The sequence below is a fragment of the Topomyia yanbarensis genome, chromosome 3 (genome assembly GCF_030247195.1).
Source record: "Topomyia yanbarensis strain Yona2022 chromosome 3, ASM3024719v1, whole genome shotgun sequence".
Taxonomy (NCBI): Eukaryota; Metazoa; Arthropoda; class Insecta; order Diptera; family Culicidae; genus Topomyia; species Topomyia yanbarensis.
Window position 1 is genome coordinate 273,214,070 of NC_080672.1, and position 25,968 is coordinate 273,240,037.

Here is a 25,968-nt window from a genome sequence, read left to right on the forward strand (position 1 = left end):
ATCCCTGCGACCTGTGTTTGGGTTCTAGAGCAATTTGTGATTCATATTAAACTTTAACATTTTCTCGTGCATATATTTTCTTAAATAAATTTTTATTAAATGTACCTTGGTGAACGCGCACAATTCTCAGGAACAAAATAGTAATACATTTGATACTGGTGAAATTCAGAAGCATCAGATTTTATGACATTTAGTCTAGAAACTACATTTTTTCATCGAATACCCTTATACCCCAACTTCCGGTATTTTTACTTAAATGAAACATCTACCATGGGATTTATGCGCATTGTTCACACTAGAAATAGTAAATTAAATTTTGTTTTAAAAATGATTATGCCATTGTGTTTCCCAGATTGTTTTCCACATAAAAACATTTTATACATCAAGATAACTTAAGCCAATCCCCAGACGCAGTCATTTGAAGCAAAAAATTAAAATTTTCTCAACGCGTTTCTCGCTATATCTCAGCAACCAACCAAAATTTAAAAATTTTGAAAAAGTCGCTTCGTAGAAATTTTTTAGATAAGTAATGCGGCATATCTAACTCAGTTCACCCCAAAATGGCGTTTGTCAGAAGATAGCACAACAGCGACGATTTGTCACAATATGAAGGAGGGATTCCACGAGATTTAACCCTCCGGAAGTCGCGCATATGGCCCACTGAACGAGCAGCCGCAGGTGCCCAAAGACGATTCGCTAGTTTTTCAGAGCAGCGTGCACTCAGTGCACCAGCGCGACTGCCGGAAGGTTAATTAGTTTTTGCAATGCCCTAATACGTACGTTCGGTATAATAAATGCTAGGCACTATGGACGTTGGGCATAATGAGCGATTGGCATCAATTAGCATATTGATGTATTACTTACAGAAACTTTTTGGAGGTGATCCCCTCGGGTGGTAAGAGCGGGATTGTTTGTATCTTTTATCATGTAGAATTATGCTGAAAGCTGGCCAAACTCGATCAACATTATATTCTGCTGTATAAGCTCGAAGAAATCTTTGCTCAAATAAAAGCAGCAGACTGTCCATCATGCCTAATGTACTTATGTCCAACGTATTTATGTAGAACGTCGCGCATCTGGTTTAGCACCTGTTTGTATTACAACACTGCTCAGCAGGAAATCTCATAGCGCTCAGTTTTATTCATCAACTCGCAGTTCATTCAAACAAATATACTGACGTGTTATTTTGCCCAATTGCTTATTGTGTGAGAATTTCGGTGTCTGGATAGCTCTAGTAATAAATTAACGCTTATCTGTAGGCGTAGCATACCCAAGAAGCTTTCATCTACCGGCATTTCAAGGATCACTCGAAAAGTTCTAATTGGATGTGCTACAATAATTTTCATTTCGTGAGTCTCCATTGTCTATCGGTTAGCGCTTACAAAATGAAACAGATTGTTCCCTCACCTATTTCAAAGCTGTTGTGCCGAAAACCTCTCTCTCGAATCGGGTCGGAAATAACCCGAAAATCGTACCATCTATCAATACTGAAAACTGTGATAATACAGTGGGGGTGTTATGGATAATAACTCAAAGGGTGGCAGTGGGTGATAAACAATAAACGAACATAACAGAAAACAATGCAACAGAATGTTAAGATCGATTAATCAAATTTTCAAATAGTTTTATGTACCTTGCTCCTCAAACCGCCTCTGACATAAATTACAGAGAAACTCTTCGTCTTCCTCTGACAATGTTTGTCCTTCGGCTACTCGTTTTAGAGTGGTTTGGCGTGGTAAGTTTGTGGAGAGGGTTTCGCGGGGTTTGGTTTGTGTGTGTTCGATATTCGAGGCAATTTTTTGAATGAGAAACAGAAACGGTTGGTGCCTTTAATTAAAATTGATTAACTGTTGTAAATAGCAGTAGTAACGAGTGCTTATCAAGCTAAATTGTTTGAATAATGGTGTTTGAACACATCGAATGAGGGTAGAAAAGGGGATTGGATGGACTAACCGAAAGCAAACATAAAACTCAACGAAAAACTCTGTGCGAAAAACTTGTGAACTATCTTGAAGTGTGTACTTAAGTAAAGTTGTAGTTGTTCAATGTTTGACTAAAATGAGGAATAATTTTCCAACTCAACCAATTGTACATTTATATAGAAGCCAAGACCAAGCGCGTGCTTTCTCACAACATTAGTTATTTATTCGAAGTGGTTCTGTGTGTATACAACAGTTAGTAGTCGAAATTGAATTTTCTTTCGACGTAAAAACAAATGAAATGATGGATCGTGATGTAGACGAAAATATCGAGCGAGCAGAAAGCGACTGAGTTTTATATCGTGACAAAATGGTGCTGTTCATAGGGGAGGCAAGGGGAACTGGACTGAATGGAAGATGAACATCGGAAACGTGAATTAGCAATTTTTCCTAACTTGATTGCACATTGGAGATGGTATGAAAATTAATTACATTTTCTCAGGTTTGGCAATATAAACAGAAGCTATGGAGATATGTGTTCATGTTATTGTTATGAACCAGATATGATATGTATTGCGTTTGGGAAATGTTCGTCTCTGGATATGAAAAAATGGACATTTGTGTGAAGAATTGGTTGTTTTTTTCAATTCCAATCATGCAACCATAACATAATTGATGCTGATTTTCAAGTAGTCCATTCATGTCCATTTTGGTTTTTATCAACAACAGTTTTAAACTGCTATAAATCTTGTTTTAGGCAAAATTTTCTGACAAAAATAAGTAAGGCCAGTAACTAAGACTATTACCTTCAATTAGAGCACTTATTAGTATGACCAGTACAACTGAAGTTATTGCATTTTCGCATTACTGTACTCCTTTGGAGTGAAGGCAGTTCCAGTTAATGGTGAATGAATGAATTAATGAATGGTAAAATTTTGATATTTCTTCGTTGTCTTGCAAGTATAATGAAACCTGATATGACGTATCAATTTCAATTGCTTGGACTAGTGTAAAAATTCTAGAAGAACTGTATTGAGCATTGGAAGAAAAGAATCACAAGCTCTAGCGCTGCGAGATAAGCACTTATCTGGATCTAAAGAGGCCTTTCATATGTATTGATCGCAACAATTTAAAGGGAAAATAGTTTTGGAATCCCTTGTGCCTGAATATGGAAGGGTTATAAATGTATGTCTAACCCATATTGTATCACACGATAGAAAATTTTATATCACAAATACTTAAAACATTTTATTTGCAATTTTGACGTCACCATTTCTTCAGTGCTCGATAACCGATTATTTAAACCTAAAACTTTTCAATGAGTCTTCTCTATTCCTCTTCCACAAACTTCAAAATTGGGCACAACGAAATGGACAAAAGTAAAATAATAAAACTATTCGTTTTAACACTAATTCCAAATTTCTTAAACCCATTTCGGTACTAGTTGCGAAAGCTTATGTTAAAAAATAGTGTGAAACAAATTTTAAGTGTTAAGTGTTCCGCAATCTATCAGCAAAACATTATACCACTTAAGGCATCTTAACTGCTGTCCATAAATAATTCATAAAAGTTAATCTGTCACGTACACTTTGGGGAAAGACGGCCGTGACACCTTGAGGTTGAAGACAATCATCTGTTAGATACCCAGTGTCTCATGCCAACTTAGGCATATTTCCCGAGATCAACGATTTTCAGGTTTTAATCGTTATTTCTACTATCAAAAAATTATATCTATTACCATGCTCTCGAAAAACATTGTTTTGCCCAATTATCTGATATTTCGCAAATTTGCTTATTGCAGCAACTTTCAAAAGTATTTGAAATCTTTGAGAAATGTTACCGTTTCATTATTGAAGTTGGCAGAAGATGAGGAGTACATGTCCATCTTACTCCTTTCGTCCGTTTGTACCGGCTTTCCCCTACACTACAAGCAAATAACACCATACCTATTGAATGTTGCAGAATGTAACATTTGTTATCGAATCAAGATATAAAACTTTCTTTAATATTTCAAAATTCAAAAAAAATCCGGTCTTGTCCAATCCAACTTAACTCGAGTTCGAAATGCAATGCAGTTTTATTTATTTAACTGACAAACAAAAAATCCAGTGTTTTTTTCCATTGTCAATCATGCAGGCATTCCAATTTTACAAGCATGGTTCCACAAATAAATATTACGTCGATGCAATGCAGAATGAACGGGACGATGACATTCACAGTGCGTTCCGGAAACGATTCGACGACAAATTGTGTTCTTGATTGGTTGGTTGTCATTTCCTGCCGAAGGTCGTCTCGCCTGCCAACAAAGTGTTTCAAAACAAAGGTCGGGGGAGGGGGGGGGCGTCAACTTTTCTTACTGTTGTTTCTTTTGATTCGCTACTGTGTGATTCCGCGTGTCTTCCGTGAACGGGTTTGCAATGTTGGATGTTGTGGGGATGTCAGACGGTCAGATGGAAAGGAGCATGAAAGGTTATCGGCAAAAGCTATAAAATAACGGGATGTAAAACGATAAAAGTTATTCGTTCGGGACACTTGTTTCGGGAAACTTGCTGTATGTACACTTTGTAAAGTTTATTTTATGTACAAATGAAACGGTTGCGATGATGTATAGAAATGATGCTGAAGCTGAAGCTTGCAATTCAGCTCCATGTTCGTTCATACTGCTGGCCTTAGAGCGGATATAACCGGATGAAGATGGTGATGGTGATCTGTCGATCTTTGATTGAAACATTAAGTAGGATATTGTGTGGAACAATTTGTTTATAACTAATCGGATAAGAACGAAATCGAACTTAATAATATAATAAATTATGATCAATTGCTTCATCTTTTCAAAACAAGCATCAGGGTGAAACAAAAATACCCTTGCAGGATGAAAAAGGAACGAAGAGAAACTAGTACACCTAAAAGAACAATGCTTGTTTATGGAAACAGAATCTCTAAAGTGGAAATATGTTGGATAATTTTGCTGCAGAAGGATCTTCTATTACACATACATACATATATTTGCCACTTTAAAGAAGAAAGTGACGAAGAAGATGGGAAACACTAGAATGGGTGAATGGAAGTTAACTCACCTCGCCAGCTGGCTTTGATGGGGCAGGTTATTGTTTGATTCTGGATCAAGTACGCATTTAGCGTAGTTAGAGAAGGACTCTTCCGGAGAGTGTCCTCGTCGTTTTTCCAAACATACCGTATTGCTGACTGTTCGTACGATACTGTAGGGAGAAAAGAGCGAGAAATAATAAGCATTAGGTTTATTGTTTTTTAAATAATGAGCATCAATATTTTCAAAAGCTTTTATCATGTTCAGTTCAATAATTTCTTTTTTTTTGAGGCACATAGCGTCCCTGCGAGATGTTATTTTTTATGTAGTTTCAAGACGATGCAAATTACTGATGAGAATTCGAAACACAAAATCCAACTTTATTTATGGTGGACGAGCTAACTTGCATGGTTAGGATACGTTAGAAAGGCTGTTCGGGAGTCGTTACCAGAAGTCCGAATTTTAAAAGTTGGGAACAATCCACTGTGTGATCGGGATGATAGCTTTATATGCCTTATCCAGAGCCGTAGCGTGATCTTCTGGCGCCCTTGGCAGAGTCTTTGTTTTGCGCCCCTCTGGTGTTTACTTTGACTTTCTTTTTCAGTTAGACCTTTAAACATGACACACCTACCCCGTACTTCATTCATGTTTGACTGTCAATCATTTCATGTGAATGCGGCAGAGGGAGCACCTGTTCAGAAGTCGTATATTAGGGTGCCAATGGCATATATGGGGAACAGGTGGCCATCGAATTTAGAAACTGGACGCTTCTCAAAAGCATTAGTACCTCGAAAAAAGTCTCCTTACAAAATTTTTGCTCAATGCCAAATGTCATGCATGAAACAGCGGATCTTGTATCTTCTCGTCCAAAAAAATTCTTTTGACAAAATTTGCTCGACTGGTACTTTTGATTTTTAAATTGAGATTTTCAAATAAAAATTGCGAAAATTGTTTTTTAATTGGCTCCAGATTTCGACATTTCACAGATTTCCAAAACATCTGGCATCTAGGGGCAGATCACTTGTGATGCATTTTCAAAAATCAGCGAAATTAAATTCATTTCTTTCCATCAAAATAGAAATCCATAATGTATTTGGTGTTGCGTGCAATGTATTTTGCATTGCATGTAAGACGTCAAAACCCTACAAAAAACTAGTTCTACATTCAACAAAACGTCGAACCAAGTGGATCAGCGTAGCACATTTGTTGAACATACTTTTCTACAAGGAAGTACAAAGTTGATGCAAAAATGGAAATTAAATGAATTTTTTCTAATTTGATGCAAATTTGTTATACATTCCTAAAGTGATCTGCCCCTAGTTTGGCATACACATACAAATAAAATCTGCATTTCCAAACTCAAGTCCCATCTCCATTCAGAATTTTTCGTTGTATCATAAAAGTATTTTTTCGACATTACACCAGATACCGGCGCTTCATGACATTGTTTTACGATTGCGCTCAAATTTTGCATGGGGAATTTTTTTCGAGGTGCAATACTTTTGAGGTGTGTCCGGTTTGAACATTCAGAATGACCATAAATATTGGCACTCTACCGTATATAAAGTATACTGAGGAGACAATTTTAGGAACTTGGAACTGGTTGGTGTCACGGCATTCCGGTCATGTTTCGGACAACAGCCACCCATCTTTTTGCACAAGCAAGTGAACCAAAGATGCTTTTATGATCTATTGCTGATTAAGCTTTTCGCATATTCTTCGTTTAAGTTACTAAGAAAATAAGTTGCATCCAATCATACATCTAGTGAAGATAGATGACCGCTAGAGTGACCAGAAAAAACGACCCCTTTCGGCCCACCTCTGAGTCGATCTCTAGTCCCACCAGGAGTATTTGCGCCAAATTTAAAGCAAATCGGACAAGTCTAGCTACCGATTTACACGGAAAAAAACCCACTATCTCGAATTTTTGCCGCTAGGTGGCACTATATGCATCGTATTATCACTGTAAGTGAAAATAAGAAATATAATATAATTGACTACAACTTTGTCGAAGACTGCTAGTCAATCCGGCTTTGTTGAAAGAAGTTATTAAACTTTTAACTGAGTCAGTTTTGCATGGAACAGTGCGTGGTTATGTATCAGTACTCGATTCTCGCGAACTAAACAATTTCGCGAAATAATGGTTAGGTTAGATGTATATAGTGCCACCTAGCGGCGAAAATGCTAGCTAGTGGGTTTTCTCCATGTAAATTGTCGAAAAATCCTATATAAACTTCAGCCACGTTAGTCCGGTAGTTAGACTTGCCCGATTTGTTTCAAATTTGGAGGAAATACTTCTGGTGGGACTAGGAATCGACTCAGGGATGAGTCGATTGAGTATTCAAAAATTTATTATTTTTCTGGGCAGTCTAATGACCACATTATTCTTTTATTCAAACTTGTCTTTCAAAATATATCCCCCATAATTTCTGTCTCTGCCTTCATATTCCATAGTTTTCACTATTCGTCGGGCTCTAGGCCTATGCATAAAAGAACTCTCCTGAAATGACCCAAATGATGTCGAACAAGATTCGTCATCAAAGACTCCAAGTTTCCATTTAAAATCAAACACTTTGAACTGGGTTCGATCGATTTTCTTTCGGATCAAAAATAGTTCGCAAAGTATTCTAATATTCCTCAAAACACAGAAATATTCAACTGTGCCAGATACCTTGAAAATTCACTAGATAAGCTCCGAATTGTGATATTTTGTCTAAAGCAAACAAGTGACGTTACGGACGACAAGGCTTTTATATAGCACTAACGCGTTTACATACCCGCTCACAAAGTTTAGATCGATGGTGTAGTTATCGATTCGGATTTGGTATGCGTGGATCTACTGAAGGACGGAATTGGCTGTTTGAAAGACCCCATGTTCCAGTGAGCGAAGATTTTGCATGGTAATCGCATCGGACGGGACAAAATGGTGTGTCCCTTCAAATTAGTGTCGGGTGGCCTTTGGCGTGACTGCTTATGCATGCTCTGCCGCAAACAGCACCGGGTATTTGATATTTGAGAAGAAACAAGGAGTTTCCAACGTTTCCAGGAACACCGGAAATCTCATGAGATATATCAATCAGAGATTCAACGAAGTGCAGGATTGAAGCTAGATTGGGAACCGGCAACTTTGTGATATTGCGAAACTCCTCTTGTTCGTTGTTTTTTCTGGACTAACAGGACCGAAGCGTTGTCTTCTGGCGCCTTTGGTGGAGTCTAGTAATGCGCCTTTTTGCTGTCTACTTTTGGCTTTCTTTTTCAGTTCGACTTTAGAACAATAAATTTGTGTCTACCTGGGAATGATACTTCTATCCCGACTTGTTTTACGACTTAACCTCACTGTTTTATAAAGCAGACCCAGATTTTAGCGCCCCCTTAAGGTGAAAGTAGGTTTCGAGAAGGGTACGACGAAGAGACGTACGATATATTGGAGCGGGGTGATGCATTGTCTAATTAGGTGTTTTTATTGGATGTACTACCATCACGAGATCTCATTTGCATCTTGGATTGGTGCATGACATCTACATAGTTGGAGTCGGTTTCAGGGCGTTTATGTGTTTTTAAAAAAAAAGAGTATGCCAGAATCGGGCTAATATTGAAAAAAAAACTATGACAAGACAATTTGTTAACCAGTTGAGAACTAGATAGTTTTCATTTTTTTATTATAGATGTTTTAACCTTAGGGTCATTCGCTTCTTCTGGGGTTAGAGAATTCTCTTTTGAAAAAATCTCTAACCCTGCGGGGTTGGGAATCGAACCCAGGTGATCTGCGTACAAGGCAATCGATTTATCAACTACGCTGCGCCCCCAATCTTCTTTTTAGTTTTTGCTACCGGCTAAGACGCTTGTGCCTCCATTGGAAACGTTTTGCTCCCGATAGAAGGGGCTAATAACAAACGGCTACTGTGATGAGCCGATACGTATCGTGAGGTGCGATACGTATTGAAGGAGTAGGAATGAGATACCGATTATTTTACAGGATCAACGAGAAGTGATTTGAAGTTTTGGTTTCGGCAACAAGTCGCAGACTAATATGTGTCAACTGTAGAAGCAATACTAAAAAGAGTAGCTAATAAATTGATCTGGCGGTGCTGGCGTGCATCAAGACAGACTAATAGAGATATCGGCTATATCTGAGGTAGAGGAAGATTTTTAAAATGTTGTAAGTAGTGCAAAAGTTATTCCTGTTAGGTTGTATGGTTGACGAAATGGAAGAGCGTTTAACTGACCCTCTCCCTCAGCATTCTGCTGTAAATTCAAATCCGGTTAGAATTAAAATGGAACCAGGATTACAAAACTGAATCATGGATTGCATTTATTAGGCGTAGATTGATGGCGCTAAATATTATTCAAATTTCTCAAGATATAACCTTTCGATTCTCAGATGCCAAAGAGCTCACCAAAGTTATTAAAGATAAAGTTCGCATTGTCGTTGGTAGTTTTCCATAGGCCGATCCGATTGCTTCCTGAGAGTTTTTACGCGTGAATATCGCGTGTATGTGCCGTCAATGGACATTGAAATAGATGGCGTCGTTACAGAATCGAGTTTGACTTTTCATGAGTTTTTTTTAAGTATAGGGTGGGTCGTTTCAATGATGCCATGCTTAAAGTTGTGGAGATACTTGATTGCAAACAATTGCATTCAGTATCATTTCAAGGAGGTAGGCAAGTCGAGTGACTTTCGCTTGATCTGCATTCCCGATCAGAAACATGGATTCTAAATTGACGTTTAGAGATCACTATTCCCACATCATTGCGAAAGCCAATCGGAACCTTGGTTTTATCATTAGAATAGCCAAAGAGTTTACTGACCCATACTGTCTGAGAGCCTTACCTTACATTGAACGCTGTCGTCTGCTCGACATGGACCCTCTTTCAAAAAGGCGAAATATATCCAGAGCCGTGTTTGTAGGGAAAGTTCTAACAGGTGAAATAGATGCCCCAAATATACTTTCTCAGATTAATGTAAATGTGCCCGCTAGAAGTATAAGATCGTGGAATTTTTTAAGACTTGACTATCAAAGTACTGATTATGGACAGAATGAACCCATAAGGGCGATGTGTAGCGTATTTAATAATGTTTATGAATGTTTTGACTTCTCTGTATCAAGTGACGTTTTTAAAAATAGGCTTAAACGGCTAACTTAGTGCATAAGATGTGATTTAGATAGTGATTTTGATTTGTTAGATGTATTATTAGTAACACATTGTAATGTAATGTAATGTTATGTAATGTAATGTGTAATATTGTTTAATATGTATATGTGAAAAGATAATGAGGTTTTTACGCGCATTTGGAGGTTGTTTGATGGACTCCAAATGGGCTTTTCCTCATTCTATATTTCATGTAGACCATGTAGGTCAGATGAAAAATAAAATAAATAAATAAATAAATAAATAAATATAACAGAAATGTTTCAAAACTATACCTCGCATTGTTACTTGTTATAAATTTCTGTTATTTTAACTACTAACGAGACCTAATTTATAACACGATATGTTACAAAAATTGTGTTTTGTTATAACTTTATTTCATTCTGATCGGGTTACCAAACTATATCATTATCGATAAGACTCCTCTCCCTGTTTGACTTTTCCTCCCATGTGACATGAACAGAGCCGTAGCGTGGTCGTCTGACGCCCTTGGCGGAGTCTCAATTTTACGCCCCTGTAAGACAAGTCAATTAAACCGGTAGGCAACGTACATTATAATGTCCCTGAAGAAAGACTTCAGAATTAGAGGTTTAAAGAATTTCGCATAGACATATGAATACAACAAAACTTGTATGACATTCTACTGACATAAACTGGGTGAGCGGGTATTTTTGATAACACAAAGTTTCTTCGTTAATTAGGAGGATCAATCAAAGTAATGTTACTATAAAGTTTGCTGTTTCCTCATTTATAGGTAATCACATAAGAAGTTTTGCTGACTGGACAAGGCAGTTTTCTTTCTAAACTATTCAGAATGACGTCTTTTGGATGCTTTCTATTTATTATTCCGTATTATTTTCTGCTGTCGACTGGAGTGACTTAATATGCAGCAATGAGCTAGACGAGGCTGTCGCAATTTTCTACAACACTGTTTATGAAATACTCCGCTGCTCGTTCCTGTTCATAACATTGGAAACATCCATAACGTCGAACTATAGAGTAATCTCACCACCAAACCATTTTACAAAAGACCTCGAAGAGCAGGTCTAACTGGTTTGTCATGAAACGATCTACTTCATATAATGGATAATTCTATGTTGTTTTCCGTCATCGAGAAGCGCCAGTAGGTGAATTCAATTTATATCGACTTTCGAAAAGCCTTTGACAAAGCGTAAACGTAATTCGGAAATTGCAGTAGTTAGGATTTCCAGCTTGGCTGATTAATTGGTTGCTCTTATATCTATCTGATCCGTCTGCGTTTGTTACTATAAATAATACACGGTCAATATACCAAACGGTGTCTCGCAAGGTCCTGTCATTTTTATCATATTCATAAATGATCTTTTGAGTTGTATCATGTCAGGAAAAATGATGTCCACTGATGACCTTAAAAAAATTCCGTACCACAACTACGGGACTCGACTCTATATTGATTCAAGCAGAAGTATGGTGCTTGGTTTACAGACTTTGAAGACCCGACCATGGTTACCACATATACAGATTATTCTGTATTTTACAGATTTTTCAAGATAATTTACGACCAAGATTTTGTATATACAGATTACAGATTTTTGGCTTAAATGCAGATTTTACAGATTTTCAGTGAAAGTTTGCCTATCAGAACTTCGAATAACACTTAAAAAGCATCCTATGCAGTTCAGTTTTCTAGAAACCGCTAAGGTGTGAAAGAAAAACGCCAAATCTCGATATCATTTCATTTGTTCTCCAGATAAAAAAAAAAAATCAATCTGATTGTTAGATTTGTGCTCCGTTATCCCAATTAATTTTTCATTGCCAAAATATTGTTTTTTTTTTGGGCAGCTTCTAGTTAATTTTTGAATACAGGTTTTTGATTCAGAATTTTTCTCCCGCAATACAGATTTCCAGATTTTTTCACGAAAAATACAGATTTCAATGTGGCAACCCTGGACCCGACACATCTTTATGCAGAGAAATTTAGTATTCGACTTGCTGATGAACAATGTTAACAGCTTATTTTTTCTCTCCTGTAGTAGCTTGAATGTGCCTCCTCGTGCTCTTCGTAATGCAATCGACAAATGCTGGTGCAAATTTAATGAAATCTGGGGGGGCATTGCGCATCTCGAAACGAAAGATTTATTTTATGCAAGCTTGTATGAAAAAGTCGATTCGAAATGGTTCCATAATGTCGCCCCTGCTTTGAAGTCGATTTTAAAATGTCCAAATATAGATATATTTAAATTATTAATATCACACATTTATGTTAAAATATGTCTGCATAGTTATTACCGAAGATTTTGGAATAAAATAAAAAAAATATATTCTCGAACTCGGGTTTTTTATGCGCGTTTGAAAAATTATTTATGTGGCCGCAAATTCTATGGAAACTACTAAAAGGTTGTAAAAAGGAGCACAATACTCTTGTTAGTCACTGTTGAATATTTGGCTGATTTGATCCAATAGCATTCTTTATTTGATTTTAGTATATAAGGGACAAGTTTGGCTTACTTGTTTCAACGAGTATGGATTATGGAAACAGCAATCAGCAATTACAATTATCTCCCAATCCAAGCACATACAACTTCGAAAGCTCTGTGTGTTTTTCTAGCTTAAAACTTGCTTCAACGATGCATGCAACAATAATCAGTTCTGAGGTTTGTGGTCGTACCAGGAAGGGAAGAAGTGTACCACAGAGGGAACATTTTACCGAGTTGCAGTTGTGTTGCTCCGGTAATTCCGATATCGTTCACATAGGATGTAGTATGTATTATCAACAAGGAAAGTAGTTTGTTTCAATGATGGCAAATTTATACTTTCCCGATTACGGCATCCATGCCGGGAAAAAGTATGGCGAAACCCTCTAGGATTATAGCAAACATTTTCTGAAATTACGGGCTGAGTAGGTGAACATCGTTATGATAAAGCTTATCACAATCGAAAAATATATACTTTTTTATCTGGGTCAATAAATATAGTGACATGCTATCCAACATCTCAAAAATAATCCGTTAGTCGTTTTTTGCTGAAAAGGAATTTTTTTCGAGTTATATAATAACAATACCTCAGGTGCGAGTGGGTACAAGTCGAAGAATCATTGCGAGGCCAATTATAAGAATCTGCTAGCTGTCGACGGAGAAGAAGGATAACGAATTACCACAAGACTGTATTGCACCCGCCATCAATTCTGCGGAAGCCTTAGACGACCACCCAGAATCTTTAAATCGGCGATACCCAACCTGGGATCCGTGGACCCCCACGAGTCGTGAAGCAATTCCGACAAAAAGAATATCTATTCCGTTGAATTTCAAGATTTCTACATCTATCTAGCTATCTATCTATCTATCTATCTATCTACCCGAGCAAATACTCATGGGTTCAAACATCACATAGCCCCTTCAAAAGACCTTAAACATGGTCCGTGACAAAATTCACTAACACCAAGACACCATAAAATGGTCTCAACAACCCAAAAATACACCAACATATGGTATCTTATGTGGGATCTACCGAACCATGGTGATGGTGTTTTCATGGCAAGAACCCATTTCAAACACCCATGTCAAACCCCATGACCAAGGGGATATTATGGGTTTTTCGTTTGCTCGGGTATCTATCTATCTATCTATCTATATCTATCTATCTTTCTATATATATATATATATATATATATATATATATATATATATATATATATATATATATATATATATATATATATATATATATATATATATATATATATATATATATATATATATATATATATATATATATATATATATAAAAGTCAATGTTTTTATGTATATAATTTATAGACTCCTAAACGGCTTAACCGATTGTCGTAAAAATTTGTACATAGTAGGCATTTGTTATGGAGCGTGTTTGTGGGCTATTGGTTGGGGATTATCTCCTCGCCAGATGGCGCTTTGGAACAAATCGTGTTTTCCTCCTATTTCGTTGAAAATCGCAGCAACGCGCGATGGGTATTAGCTAGTTATCTATATATCTATCTATCTATCTATATCTATTCTATATCTATATATATATATATAAAAGTCAAAGTTTGTATGTATATGATTTATAGACTCCCAAACGGCTTAACCGATTTCCGTAAAAATTTGCACACAGCAGGTATTTGGTATGGGGCGTGTTTGTGTGCTATTAATTGGAGATTATCTGCCCGCCAGATGGCGCTTCGGAACAAATTGTGTTTTCTTCCTATTGCACTGAAAATCGCAGCAACGCGCGATGGGCATTAGCTAGTCTATCTATTCTATTTCTATTTCTATTCTATATTCTATCTATATATATATATATATATATATATATATATATATATATATATATATATATATATATATATATATATATATATATATATATATATATATATATATATATATATATATATATATATATATATATATATATATATATATATATATATATATATATATATATATATATATATATATATATATATATATATATATATATATATATATATATATATATATATATATATAAAAGTCAAAGTTAGTATGTATATGATTTATAGATTCCCAAACGGCTTAACCGATTTCCGTAAAAATTTATACACAGTAGTTATTTGTGATGGGGCGTGTTTGTGTGCTATTAGTTGGAGATTATTTTTCCGCCAGATGGTGCTTTGAAACAAATTGTGTTTTCCTCCTATTTCGTCGAAAATCGCAGCAACGCGCGATGGGTATTAGCTAGTATATATATAAACGTCAATGTTTGTATGTATATGATTTATGGACACCCAAACGGCTTGACCGATTGCCGTAAAAATTTATACATAGTAGCCATTTGTTTTGGAGCGTGTTTATGTGCTATTGGTTGGAGATTATCAGCCCGCCAGATGGCGCTCCGGAACGAATTGTGTTTTCCTCCTATTTCGTTGAAAGTCGCAGCAACGCGCGATGGGTATTAGCTAGTTTCTCATAATAGAAATGTACCTATAGAACTCGCTCAAACTCTAAAGATTTTTTCCAAGGCCTGGATATACCAATCGACTCAGCTCAACGATTTGGGATAACACTCATTTGTGTATCTCAACAATGACTGAACGGATCTCATCCAATCTAATTACAAATGGGAGACCCAACACTTAGATAGAACTTTTTTAATTTGTTTCTATTTCTGATGTTTGATTTCTAAGATATGGATATTTGCATGTGGAAAAAGTTTTTATTTTTTTAAATTTCCTGTCAAGATTTATAACGTAGACAACAATGTATATCAACAGAGCATACCACAATAGATCTAAATACTGGTCGCAGTGGTTCGTCTGCAACAAAAAAAAATGTATATCAACAGATAGCAAATAGGAACGAGTGATAGTTTGTTGAAATCGAATAATACAAAAACTACTTAATCCACCTAGCAGTGAGATGAGACATTTCTTACACATATCACTGTTAGATCATTTTCTTAGTTAGCAGAACTCATGCGAAGTAGGCACACAACAATTTCTAGTCCAGCATCGGCATTCCGACGTCGGATATCCGACATCGGAATACCAACATCGGATTTCCAGCATCGGAGTTCCGACATCGAATTTCCGACATCGGAGCTCCGAAGGCGGATTTCCATCATCGGAATTCCGACGTCGGATTTCCAGCATCGGAATTCCAAATTTTCAATAATTTTCTTTTGCGTTCGGAATGTTATTGTCGTTATTAATCCTATTACGTTTTCATCTCAACTGTACGCATTCAAAACAAAAACATGTGCAGCAAATGTTGAAAGGTTTGCAATTTTTCGGTGAGCAGTTTTATGATTCATAAATATTCACCCAATTCAAACTTCGCTTCCTATTCAAAAATTGACCTCAATCCATATTTCGGAAAATCCCCTCAAAAGTGGACTCAATATGATAGGGAATCTGACATTCCGACGTCGGATTTCCAGCATTGGAATTCCGCAGTCGGATTTCCAGAATCGGAATTCCGACGTCGATATCGGATCGACGATCTATTGTGGTAACATCAGTTCCTGGATTACACATAGCCAGAGTATGGAAACTTGCACAAAGTCGTCTACCTTTCCAGGTTCTAGGAATTCCGTATTTAGCCTCGATTGCAATAACGCACATCCTGCAGTCTACTGCATGTAAGACTTCAGCTAACTGGATGGTTCTCCACGTTTGACTGTTAGAATTTCGTTTCTACATGCGATACATTCATATAAGGATGAATCAACAGAATTAATCAAGAACGTCCGTCTTGCCCCACAAGTACACATATTGTTTAAACGTTTGATATTACTTAAGAGTTACTTTATCGAAACAAAGGAAAAAATCCACAAAAAATTGATTTTTTTATCGATACTCCTTAAAATCGGAAACTTTAAAATTACATCCGTAAGAAGCTGCACTACTGATTATCAATATTTGCATCAATTGTACACGTTTAACAGTATACAAGGCCTACTAAGTGTTTTATAATTCATGGTTACCCATAATGATAGGATACATATACAATATAATTGAAATTTTACTGTTATATTCCTAAAATAACCATGTGTCTGTCTTACCCCACCTGTCCGTCTTACGCATAGTTGGTTTCGGTAAATTCAGACAGAAATAACAACTGAATTTAATATTACGCAGCACTTGTTTGTATACAATAACAAAATTTCGGGAGTTCTCTAAGAGAAGCAACACGCTAGATTCCACTGAGAAGTCCAAAAATTTGTTTCAAAACCAAACAACACAGGTCCAATAATAGACGCCTGCTGAACGGTCTGCTGGGCGTCGCCCAACGTTGGTCCAACAAAGGACCAACGTTGGTCTAAAAAACTGTTCAGTTCATCTACTACGTAAAGAATTATTAGTGCTGTTCTTTTCAGAGCAATGCAATGTACTGACAACAGTGAAGATCCTAATTTATTAATCCCCGTGTTGTATGATTATATGACACTGAATGAAACCTACACACTTGGAGAAATCATGTAAATTTAGATCTCGTGAGCCTGACTCAGTCGACCGTCAAAAATGACGATTATTTTCAATATTACATGATGATTAATTTCACGAAACAATCAAATTTTATTCCAGTTTTTTTTCAATTGCTGACAATCCTAATTTTAAATTGTACCAAAAGGAAAATAATTAATTAAAAAGCGAATTCTGGGGAAAATTTTCGATAGCGCCTAAGTAACATTAAGAGCCTTAGTTTTTTTTTACGATTTTATTATAAACCTTTCCTTAATTCCACAGTACATACCGAAAGGCCGGTTTTTACTAGAATATTCTCCAAAGAATTAAGAGGTAAATGTTTAAGCGATCGCGTAACGAAAGAAAGGAAAATAATCAAAAAGTATCTCTGATTGATACTTACGATCCAGTGATAAATTTCCCCAGAATTGGTTCATTTCGTGAATTACGTTTCGAAAAATTGGAATCATAAACAGGTTCAATTAATTATATAATTATTATATAATTAATATAATTATTATATAATTATTATATAAATATATGATTATCAATTATAATTATACAATAATACAATTCACTACATAGATAACACTCGCTCTGATAATAAAACCTGGGTAAAATGTTCGGTTCGGGCAAGCTATGTTCATTTTTGAAAATGAACAATTACAAGATGATCACAATCATTGCGGCTTTTTAGTGCCTAATGACTCGCAATGATGATCCCATTCGAAACCGAAGCTGCTCGCAATGGCTCGGGATTGCGTTTTATTTCCATCAAAGCCGTTACGCCAGGCGTTTCCGATGCTGTTGAAATGCTATTCCGACTTTTTTTTAACTATTTTTGTATTGACTCGCCTCCATAGTAAAACATCGTGCGCCTTCATCTAAAGTCTCTTCACTGCTATTAATTTTAATGCATATTCGAATATTATAATATCCGAGCTTAAAGCTGTCACCGAAATACAATAGTGCCTATATTTTGTTTTGTTTTGGGTGTGGGCGCAGATTCATATCAACAACCAACACTGGTTGAGAAAGGGTGTACGAACGGCTCCTGGCGAAGTAACATGATTGCTCCATACTGAATTCATTTGCACCAACGATTTCAATTAAGATTAGAGTGAACGAGATTGATGGTGGTAAATCCGGGTAGCGTTTTGCCAACGGTGAAACTACTTTCGTGGATTATATTTCTTATTGTGAGAAGCAAAGTTAGTCACAAATGTACGGCATTTTGCTATACGGAATGGTATCAGCATTTTACATCTGATGTTTAAATTGTGTAGCAAATGTATCATTTCTTTTATCTCAATCGTCCGGGAAGGATTGCGTAAATGCAACAAATTGTGTAAAATATTGTGCAAAAAATATCAAAAACTATGTCTTACAGTTCTATATCACAATTGTAATACTTACTACTTTCTAACGCGAATGAACACAGCGGATCATCGAATGGAAAAATGTTCAGTCTACCTTGACACGAAAGTATTAAGTGCCTCCTGTGGAAAAATGTAGAAATTGTTGAAGGTTAGTAGTTAGGAGTTTTTATTTTTTTTTTTATTAACTCTAAGCACCTTGGCTAGTATAGTTCAGTAATAATACGGAAGCGAATCGTTCTGTGTATTTTATAGTTTTTATTTGAAAATAAATACATTCGCTTTTAGTAAAGTCTTTAAGAACACTACAAAATATGTAGTGCAAGCTTTTAGAGATATTTCAGGATTGCCTTGAATTTGTAAGTTATTAACATGAAGTTTTGTTGCGTATTGCTTATTACTGATATAATTTTTAGCAAATGACTACACTGAGTTAGGTTCAGGATAACTCACCTCATAAGATAGTTGATAGTACCGTTGCGGTATATCCGTAGCGCAAAGTGCATCGGTATGATCGGATCCTTGAAGTCCCCGTGCATGATGAAGTACGTATCCGGCAGCCAGATATCCTCGTGGTGATGGATTGCGTTCAAAAATTCATACTGCGAGTGGTTGGCATATCGCAACCGAGGATCATACCACTGCTGTTGGAGTAAAAATTCCACTTCGTATTTCTGCTCAATTCAGCGGGAAATGAAAAGAGAAAGAGGATTGTTTTTTAACAGTTTGACTACCCAATCAGACGATCATAATAAAATATTATAAAACCAATAGAACAAAATAAAGTTTTATGAAATTGTGTGTATTGCCCTACCACAATGAAATAAGATTATAATAGAATACATTTTTCAAAACAAACTTTGTTATAAATCAAGTCTCGTTATTAGGTAAAATAACGGAAAAATTGTAACAAGTACCAAAGTGTAATATTGGGATTTGTTATAATTTTTTTTTGTTATTTTAAGTACTAAAGAGACCAGATTTATAACCAAATTTGTTTATAAAATTGTATTCTGTCATAATCTGGTATACACTGTTGGGTACTGTAAAAAGTTAATGAAATTTTATTTTGTTTTAGATGAATAGTTGTGGAACGTTTATATATTTAACCCTTTCATGCCCAACTTTTTTCTAGTTCATGTAGGATTTCAAAACTATTTTTCCTTGAAAACGGTAAGATCAAGAAAAACGAAAAGTTTATAGGTGCTTCCCTCGCAGTGTTAGAAGCTGCTCAATTTTGACCTTCCAATGCTTAATACAATTCTCCTAGAATATTTGGAGTAGTCCAATTGCGTGGAAAACGTAACCAAAGACAGTCTAAATCGATAAGTTTTATCAGTTTTCAATAATATTGTAACATAACGAAGATATATGAAAAAAATATTTTCGTTGTCAATGTAAACCGTCCCTGGCAGCACTGCTTCATTGGTATCCAATCAAACTAATTGCAATAACTTCACTTCTAAAGCCGATCCTTGTAACTAATGTTACTCAAATGAAATGCAATAGTCACATTAATTAGCCTTACTTGTTTTTGTGAGCAAATCTTACCTCAATCAAAAGTTATAGCTGTTTAAAAACGTTGTTGTCCACAAATGGTAAAAATTCATCAAATTTTCACGAATATTAAAAAAGGCCATTGCGGGTGAGATGCCGCACCGTGGTCACAAACTGAAAAACTCGGCCAACCTACCCCAGCCCTGGGGTTGGTTGGCCGATTTTTCTTTCCGCATTTGTTAGCTAATAACTTTTTCCCTGATTTTTTCATGAATGAAAAAAATTACATATGTGCTCTAGGGCTGTATCTTCATGACAGCGCAAACCGGTTTTCAAAAAGTCTAACCAGAATGAGTACAGAAATTCCGAAAGGAAAACTCGGCCAACCAGCTCCGGTCTCCCCTACTTGCTTCAAATTTGAAACAAATCGGACAAGTTTAGCTCCCGGACCAACGTGACTGAGGTTTATATGGGATTTTTCGACTATTTACATAGAGAAAACCCATCAGTACACATTTTCGCCGTATCAAATTAATATATTAGTCTACATTCAGTGTTTTATACACCATTGTTCATCTACCATTGCAATGCATTGTTTCTTACGATTTATCTGCTACTTCCTTCGAGTGTATTCGGTGGTTAGTTGTTTTCGTACGCGTCCCTTGTAACCTAATTTTGTTTGGTGATTCGTCAACAGTGCTATCTTTGAAATCTTCGTTATGCAATTGATTTTTCCGATCTTAATTTGTTTTAAATATTGCCTAATCCGTCGTTTATTACGATGACTCGAAGTGTCTACTTTAGTTCATTCAAATATAGAGCTTTGAATTTAAGCCAATTGTATTTTACTAAGCAGGATAGGATCAGGAAAAATGGTCATTCTAGTTTACATTAGCTATCCCCTAGAGCGAGAAAAGAAATAAAAAAGGCATGATAAAATCCGTTACTACATTAATCAACAAGATGTACGATTATCGAATAAATGTGGTCAACACCTTTCCACACCTCCTTGTTCATAAAGTGTCATTTTCGCCCAAGACCCGGAGAAATCTGTAAAAATATTTTTTTTCTGCTGAGAATGGGACTTTGTATGCATTAAAATTTGTCTGAATTTACTGTTCATTTAAACCGAACATTTTTTGTAAGTCCTTGTTAACGGATTTCTCAATCCATGGGCCCCGCGCACACCTAAAAACTGATAAAATGTTAATAACTTTTTCGGGTGATTTTATATCAATTTATAGCTTTCTACGAAGTTGTAGACAATGGGATTGTTCATCAGATTCTTACTTTTAGTATTTTTTGAATGTCTATAGTACCAATTAGTAGCAAAAATGCGATTTAATTTCATTAAAAAACTTAAGTTTCAATCAAAAAACTTTAAAATAAAAAGTTGTTCTAGACCCCCCGACAAAATATTTTCATTTTAGTTTCAAATGAAAGGGAAAAGTCCATTTTTTCATATCCCGAAGTTTTACAGCTACCGCATTTTTTGAATAAAGTTGATCGACAAAGACACCGTGTCAAATCATCAATCTACTATAATAATTATTAGTACTGTATTGATTACTTTCATATACTTTGGAGTAGTACATGCGCTGTATTATTAACAACGCGCGTTAATATTTATGTTATAAGAATTGACATCTTATTCAAACTTTAATGGAGAAAGAAACCAATATATAATTGTCATTTCATTTCTTACAATAATAATAGAAAGGTTAATAACGATAAATAATTCTTGTATCACGAAATTGTTAATTATATAGACATTAGCATATCTGTCTCGAGCTAGTAAAGGTAATTTCATTATATGCTATTGTTGTTGTAATGTCGTTTCGCCGAAATAAAGAAACAAGGAATAATTAAATCGTTCGCATGCAGTTTGGTTCAATTAAACATAGGCAACACTACCGTTTGCGTTTGTAACTCTTTACCTCATCCTACTAACAAAAGCTCTTCTGCGTGGCAAACGTGGAGATGCAGAGGTATACACGGTTTCCATAACAACATTTGTTACACTAACATTCCTTCCCTTCCCCGATGACTATAAGGACGTGGCTGGCGCTGTTACTGATATTTCAAAGTATAGAGCTCACGAAACGTGAACATTGACAGTGGATAACTACTCCCAGGCCCCATTCGTTGATTATTTGTGCATTTCCTGATTGATGAAACCACGGAGTATCAACTATGAATTGTACGGTCATCAAGCTCATGCTCAGTTTCTGTTTGATTACGAATGTTACTTTTTTCATAATGCCGAGTTTTTCATCCAGTTTTATTTCAAATAAAATGTTGGGCCCGCCAAAATAGATCCGGTGGGAGTTGTTTCCACTGACCCGCTCTCGGCGTGCCTGTTCGTGTAATTGTTCATTTTGACAAACTGTTCACAGTTCTAAACGCTCATGCGACGCCTACCAATCATTTTACGTATCATAATTGTTTATTCGATCGTTTCCCTGGTGACCTGTACTCTATATCTAACTCTCTTTGGTACAAACTTTCTCATAAGCAGAGAGAAAAACAAATAAATATTTTAATCTCGAGCTAAATGTTGTTACCCCTTCCAACGTTGCCATTTGATGTCGCAAAGAAGTTGCAAGGCAAAACTTTGTTCGACACCGCAAAACCATCAAAATTTGCGTACTATTGTTAACCGCCAATACCAAAAGCTGATTGTTTACTGACATCTTGCTACTTCATGCCACAACCGTTTTGATTCGACTTCTCGCCAACCACCCATTCTTCTACGGTGTCAAGTTGAAGCCAATTACGTAGGTTCCGGAAATCCGCCATGGCAATCCCTTTCCAGATGGAAAATACTGTTTCGTGTTTTTGTTCTGCTGACTTTCAACAAACCAGAGCCGGGTCCCCTTTTCAGAGAGACAGAAAACCAATATTACTTTTCGGTCCCGAAGGATGAAAAGTTGTTCACTTTATGGAAACAAGGACACTCTTGGAGAGATGTTGGGGTGGGTGCCCCATTATTACTGATGTTATACTTCATAAAGTTTTGACCGGTAATTAACACTGTGTACGAATATAGTAGTATGATGTGTGGAAGGGGGAAAGCTGTTATCCCTGGAGCGGATAATTGAGGTCGAAGTGAAAATAAATGGGTTGAAAAATGTGAATTGTACTCACTAGACTAGATTCATCTGGCGATGCTAAGCTTAATAGTAGTACACTAATATTTACAGTCAGGGAGCCTGCAACGAGAGGATAGAGAAAGAAATTTGATAATGTTTTTATGGTAACGAATATAAACGACTTGAATATCTAATGGGTATAGGAAAGTATAAGCACTTAAGCAGCACATCTATTAGAATTCCATTGCTACGTCTCATAACAGAGATACACTGACTATGGCTTAACGAAACACAAATGCTGGAAAGATCATTGAGTTTTAAGAGATAAATATAGCAAAAAACATGCGATACGTAATATTCTATGTCACAGTTTTGTGTGTTGGATGCCAAAGCTGACTTCCAATAAATACCAGTATAGGAGTTTTACGCCAAAAAGGATAAGCTCGAAGTATACGATCATTGTAAAAAAGAAGAAAATGTCGAAGTTCAGTCTACTTTCTACTTTTGCCCTACCTGAAATCGAACCAAGCGACTAGCTGCCTCTCGATCTAGTGTGCATTGTCTCGATTGTATTTATTCTTGCAACCATGAGCAAAATCGACAAAAAAGTTCTGCTCCGACCCAACGCCGCAGTCGTTGATTTTAAATTTTATTCAGTGCGACCATAGATCTCCGCCTAAAAAGCATCTAAATGCCAAAATCTCATGTCAATTTTACTTTGGCAAACAATCTGACAATAATAAGAGATGTGAACAGGTGCACTTACATTACTAACATCTCCTTTGGAGAGTTTTTGTCATTTGTCAGTCGGTTCAACTAGCAGATCAAATTTTTCAGTTGGACACAAGCTGTGGCCCAACCAGCAAATCACGACTGTATCTTCTGAAGGTGGAAATGGAGCTTAGGTTAGCGGATGTCGCCTATCTTCAGTATCATCATGTCCGCAATGCAAGGCAATGATATCATTCAACATGCTACCCCAAGTCGAATGTTTCTTTCTGGAGAACAACTTAAAACACGTGGTTGAAAGTGACAACGTTGGAATTATCATGAGCTATGTTGCAATACGGAGAAGTAGAATCCGTTACGCCAGATACTTGGAGAAACTTCTACTCGGGTATTCCTAACATTGTTCTTGTTGTAAAGATGAGGGTCGAAATATCTATTCCCTCTTATTCGATTATAAAGTTCAAAACTCACGGAACTACTATTAAATAAACTGCGTTATACACCCATGAGGGACGAATTCTTATGTGCAAGTACTGCAATCAGACAGCTCGCCGTTAACAAATTTACGCGGAAGCCGTAGCGAAGAATGCATCTCAAACGATTGCCAACTCATCGGAGGAAAACCAATCCGTAACAGATACACAATCACAAACAGTGGCCAATTTTGTGGCATCTATTCAAGTTATACTCACAACCGCAAAAGTAGCATTACGCACCACAAATTCAACTGTAAGCAACATTGGCGAGAAATTTAATAACAATGACAATTTATTCCGTAAGCGCACAAAACAAGGAAGAACATCTGATCGCGGACACAATGACAGTTTTAACAATGATGACCTTGACGTGAAAGACATGAAAGAATTAAATGATCCCCATGACGCAGTAGGCGAACAGACAAATATTTTCCCTCCACGAAAAAAGGTCTCTGTTCGTAATTGAAAGTTGCGTGCACAAGATCCAACGGATAGTCAGTAATATTTTAATTTTTGTTGTTACATATTATAAAAATATCAAAGCTACACGGCTTCGTTGAGCTACTGCTATGAGTCGTGTATTAAACGAATTAGAGAGATATTCAAATTGGCAGTTAAATACCATATTTGGCGGGTTAACCTGTGAAAAGCGACACAAATGGCATCATTAACGGTAATATTTTCGAAACGAAGATCAAGCTTGGTTTCAGCAGTCTGGGTCAAAACCCATGAACACAATTCAATTAGTAGTTCATTTAGATCCCAATAATAGAAATTTCTGAAGTGTTCGTACACTTCATACCCAAATAGAATTTTAGAAGTAGTAGAATATTCAATAAAGTACCATGCGTACCCATAGACTGTCAATTACAAGAGAACGCCAGGTTGATTGTCGAATTTCATGTAGTTCGATTAGTTCTACTAATGGAAGGCATTGCATTGATCACTCATATGACTAGATGCGTCCGGATAATTTGCTAGTTCGACAATAAAAACTCACATTTTCACACGAAAAGTTATTGGAACTCACACAAATTTTCCAAATATATTCAACGCGTTATTTTTTCAGATAAAGAAAACCGCCCGAGAATGAGCGAATGAGTTATATTTTGACACTTTTATTGATTCCCACGAAATTAAAAACCTTATCCGGTGAGAAGCAAAATATCAGATAAATTTTATCGGGAAAATTATTCTCACCCTATTTGTGGAGACGGAGAATTTTGCGACCCATGTTATCTCGGAAAAGTGGGACATCGGATAAGCTCCTTCTCGCATGAGTGAGTGAGAATTGCAATGCCAGGCTAATGTTTTTTTTTATTTCGATTATAAAGGTTTTAACCTTAAGGTCATTAACCTCGTCGGGTTAGAAAAATCTCTTATGAAAAATTTATAGCCTTATGTGCGGGACTCGAACCCAGGTGCACTGCGTACTAGGCAATCGATTTACCAACTACGCTACACCCACTCCCCCAGGTTACACGTGGTTACACGTCTTAAGACGATGTAGTACTCATCTGTCTCTTTGACACACACTTTCCTGGCTGTACGAAGCCATCACTGACGACGGCCCCTAAGTTCTGTTCAGGTAGCTCTGATTCTTGGGCATTTGTTTGTAGAATTGTGACAACTGAATCGATCGAATCGGTGATTGAAGGTTTTGATCCTTATAAGGCTCCAGGAAAATATGGAATCATTCAAACTGTACTTCAAAGAGTATATGACACATTCATTCGTGACGT

General features: G+C 36.3%; 1 protein-coding gene across 23 annotated transcripts in view; it reads right to left on the reverse strand.

The window, feature by feature from the left end:
- LOC131689899 (glycine receptor subunit alpha-2) overlaps positions 1-25,968 on the reverse strand; it is a 460,749-nt gene that overhangs the window by 117,834 nt on the left and 316,947 nt on the right. For 15 of the 23 annotated variants that reach the window (XM_058975262.1, XM_058975261.1, XM_058975263.1 and 12 more), the window contains 5 exons: positions 23,077-23,141; positions 18,886-19,106; positions 18,473-18,555; positions 4,997-5,137; positions 1,634-1,708 (listed from right to left, as the gene is read on the reverse strand). In XM_058975262.1, the coding sequence (XP_058831245.1) occupies positions 1,634-1,708; positions 4,997-5,137; positions 18,473-18,555; positions 18,886-19,106; positions 23,077-23,141 (585 nt within the window). The remainder of the gene's footprint in view (positions 1-1,633; positions 1,709-4,996; positions 5,138-18,472; positions 18,556-18,885; positions 19,107-23,076; positions 23,142-25,968) is intronic. The other 8 variants (XM_058975282.1, XM_058975277.1, XM_058975278.1 and 5 more) reach the window with 1 other exon arrangement.